The following is a 3,458-nucleotide window of genomic DNA, read 5'->3' as shown; positions in this document are numbered from 1 at the left end:
AGCATTTTAACTCTTTCATCTCCTTTTGAATAATCTTAGGGCCAGTTTGAATGCTCAGGGAAAGTAGCATATTCCAAATTGCCATTATTTTCCTCAGTCAACTTGTTATCAAGAAAACATCATTGAACGATTTCAGTATATAAAATATAGGAAGGTATGACCCAGCAAAAATGTAACCTATCACCCAATATTTTTCACTGAAATCTTGAGTGTAAGAAAGAAGAAGAAAGGAACCCCAACAAGCTGAATCATATAGGAAAAGGTATCAGCACAGGCATGACAGAAAACTTACACAGACTAAAGCAGGGACATGTTGGTAATTTCATGTTATGTACTTTTAAATGCTTAAATTGGAATATGACACAGGATGTTCTACAGCATGCATAAGTGATGCATCAGTTGAAACACTGGCTGCCTTACCATGGTCAAATTCAGAGTCAAGATTAGGCCAAAGAAAAGGAGATCATTCTGAAAACATGGAACAAGGTAAAGGAAGCATGAAGCTTTTATATGAACAACCATATATCAACAAGCAATATAACAGTATCACAAGAAAATATAACATGACAACCACTAACCAAATTGTGGATCCCATGTGAACTGTTCAATGCTCATCAGTCTCAAAGATCTAACAGTGTGCTCATCAGATGACTGAACTCTAGCTAACCTATCTTGTATATTTCTAAAGGAAGGAATATCAAAAGCCCCCGATATCATGTCTCTCAATAATGGGTCCTCTGAGAAATTGATCAGCGCCTCGGCGGCATTATCCTTGAGCTCTTCCGAATCCTCTCTCAACAAGTTCATGAGGATTGGAATAATCCCAGCTTGTGCCAAAGCTCCTCTGTCCCCTTCATCATAACTCAATTGGGCAACAGCCCCTGATGCCTTCTCTCTAACATCAGCATTCCCATCTTGCAAAAGTTCAAGCAACACGGGAATTGCCCCAGATGCTCGAACAACTGATATTGAATGCTTATAACTCGAAAGATCCCAAAGAACATCAGCTGCTGCAGCTTTTGCTTCATCGTTTGACCCTTGAAGGATTCTAACTAAGTGTCCAGCTATGGCCACTGCATTCTCCTCCGCAACAGCCAATATACAAAACACATCTTCAGCAATTTCCTTACCCATATGCTCAGAACCTTCGAGTAATTGAGCAAATATTGGGATAGCTCCTTCTTGGGCAATGGGTCTTAGATAGTCGAGATGAGATGAAATTATTCCCAGTGCATTTCCAGATACAAGTTTTGCAGGCATATCGCCTTCTCGTAACAAATTGATCAATACAGGGATAACCCCCAAATCAACAAGCAACCTCCTCGACCTTCTTGTCATCCCCAACAGTCCAAGTGCATGAGCAGCTCTTGTTCTTGAAACCATCATTCCTATTGTAGCACATTCAATGAGAGATAGAAGGCCCCCAACATTGATAATTATCCGTCTAACCTCCCTTAACAGAGTCAATGAACTTAAAATCTCTGCAAAATAGGGCTTCGTATATTGCGAAGAAGATGACATTAGGTTAAGAATGGGTTCGAGACCACCATTTCTAGCGAGAATAATTCGATTGCTGGGAGTGCATATAACTAGTTCCCTTAAGCATTTTACCACCAACCTCTGAAATCTACCTTGTGAGTTCAACAACAACCTCATAAGAATGGGAATAGCCCCACCATCCCCAATGCAAATGCAGAACTTATCACATCGATGAGCAATAGATCTGAGAGAAAAAACAGCTGCTTCTTGAAGTAATTGTGAACCACCAGTAGAAAGATTTAAGAGATTAACAAGAAGTGGCACTATTCTTTCAATAATGGCCTCCGGAGCATCTTTGGATAGTTTCCCGAGCTCGATAGTAGCTCTAACTTTCATCGACTCATTGCCATCTTTGATCAACTTGCCATATGCATCTGAAGCCTTTTCCCAATCCATGACAATAAGGTCAAAACCCACAAACTTTTCCACCCCTAAAATGCCTTGGCTCTTAGGAAAACCTGCATAAAAAAACACAATTCACTGAATTTTATCTTCCATATCCTGTGAATTTAGATAAAAATACAAATATCTCATGGAATCGCTGAACCAAACAAATGGGAATCACAGAAAACCTACAAAAGCTCTTTATTATCAAACTTTAGAAGTCCATTTTCACTACCTTAACTGTGTACAACCAAAATTTTAGAAGCAACATAAGATGCACCTGATTTTAAACAAAAAAGAAAAATAAACCCAAAAGCCACTTTACAAACTGCAAATTCAAAGTAGAGAAAGGCTAGTTCCGATATAATGAATACCACTTGTTCAGTCATTTTCCAATTTACTGAAAAAACTTTGATTTCAATCCAAATTTTACTGCTTTACAGAGATTATATATCCTAAAGTACAGTCTGAGAGAACAAAACACCCCAAGTAAATAGTATTTCAGCTTCAAAAGAACATGAAATCAAAGTTTCAGAAGTGATTTGAGAGAAAAAAAAACCTAATTTAAATAACTACAACTGCTACTAGTTCCCCAACAACCTCAATTGAGCTCCAACCCTCACAACAAACCAAAAGCTAAATTAACAGTCAGCGAAGTAATAAATCTTACCTCAACAGAACACTATATCAGCTCCAATTCCATAAATTGCGTCAAAGAACTTTAAAACCCAGGATTTCAAAGGCCTAGCGTTCCAAATTTTGATACCTAGGGTTTCTTTTTGTTTTTCTTTTCACTAGATGATATCTGCGGTTTCAAAACTTGAAAATCTTGCGTTCCAGAAACCTAGGGTTCCAAAAACCAGTAGTCCAAAATAAGCATCTCACCAATAGAGTGATACAGAAAGAAAAGAGCCATTGATTCATTAAACATATTTTTATCAGAAATTTTCATGAAAAATTTGCAATAAAAATGGAAAATCAAATACCGTTGGTAAAGAACATCCACTAGGCAATCGCCATTGATTCTCTCGATCGTGAAGAGAATCTGCAGTGGATGCATTTAATGTGACCAAATGGTCCCTACTGCTGCCATCTTATCTGACAATGACAAAATGCTGACTAGTCAGTGCTAGAGAGCAAGGGAGCATTGCCGTTATCCCTTCACTTTTTCTCTTACTAATATACACATTTAGTGTATCATAGTATTGGATTTCCATCCACCATTCATCCTAGTCAACCGACAGTGCATATGAGTATACGTTTTGAGGAACAGTTCAGACTTGACAGCAACACTTATCATCTCCGCCGTACGTTGCTGAGGTAGACGTTCATGGCTTGTGTTTAGAGTGGACACAGTGTGTATGTTATACAGTATACAAATATAGCGCTGCACCATCTATTCCCAAGGTGACGGTGGAACTGGACGATGATTATGCCTAAGGTGTGTATGTTATACAGTATACAAATATAGCGCTGCACCATTTATTCCCAAGATGACGGTGGAATGGACGATGATTATGCCTAAGGGCTATCAT

At 38.5% G+C, this 3,458-nt stretch overlaps 1 protein-coding gene across 2 annotated transcripts; it reads right to left on the bottom strand.

The window, feature by feature from the left end:
- Positions 1–487: 487 nt before the first annotated feature.
- On the bottom strand, positions 488–2,957 carry LOC18427645 (ARM repeat superfamily protein). Of its 2 annotated transcripts, XM_088849853.1 has the most exons (3): positions 2,910–2,957; positions 2,594–2,767; positions 488–1,997 (listed from the first exon to the last, which is right to left on the bottom strand). In XM_088849853.1, exon 3 carries the CDS (start codon positions 1,933–1,935, stop codon positions 574–576), a length of 1,362 nt encoding a protein of 453 aa, XP_088705979.1. In that variant the 5' UTR covers positions 1,936–1,997; positions 2,594–2,767; positions 2,910–2,957; the 3' UTR covers positions 488–573. The 2 variants fall into 2 exon arrangements, with proteins under 2 accessions (XP_088705979.1, XP_006836757.4); XM_006836694.4 differs by lacking the exon at positions 2,594–2,767.
- Positions 2,958–3,458: the final 501 nt, after the last annotated feature.

The sequence above is a fragment of the Amborella trichopoda genome, chromosome 10, assembly GCF_054954075.1.
Source record: "Amborella trichopoda isolate Santa Cruz 75 chromosome 10, AtrichopodaSantaCruz75HAP2 v2.0, whole genome shotgun sequence".
In the NCBI taxonomy this organism is placed as follows: Eukaryota; Viridiplantae; Streptophyta; class Magnoliopsida; order Amborellales; family Amborellaceae; genus Amborella; species Amborella trichopoda.
Note: the sequence above shows the minus strand (reverse complement) of the source record. Positions and strands in the feature narration are given on the sequence as shown.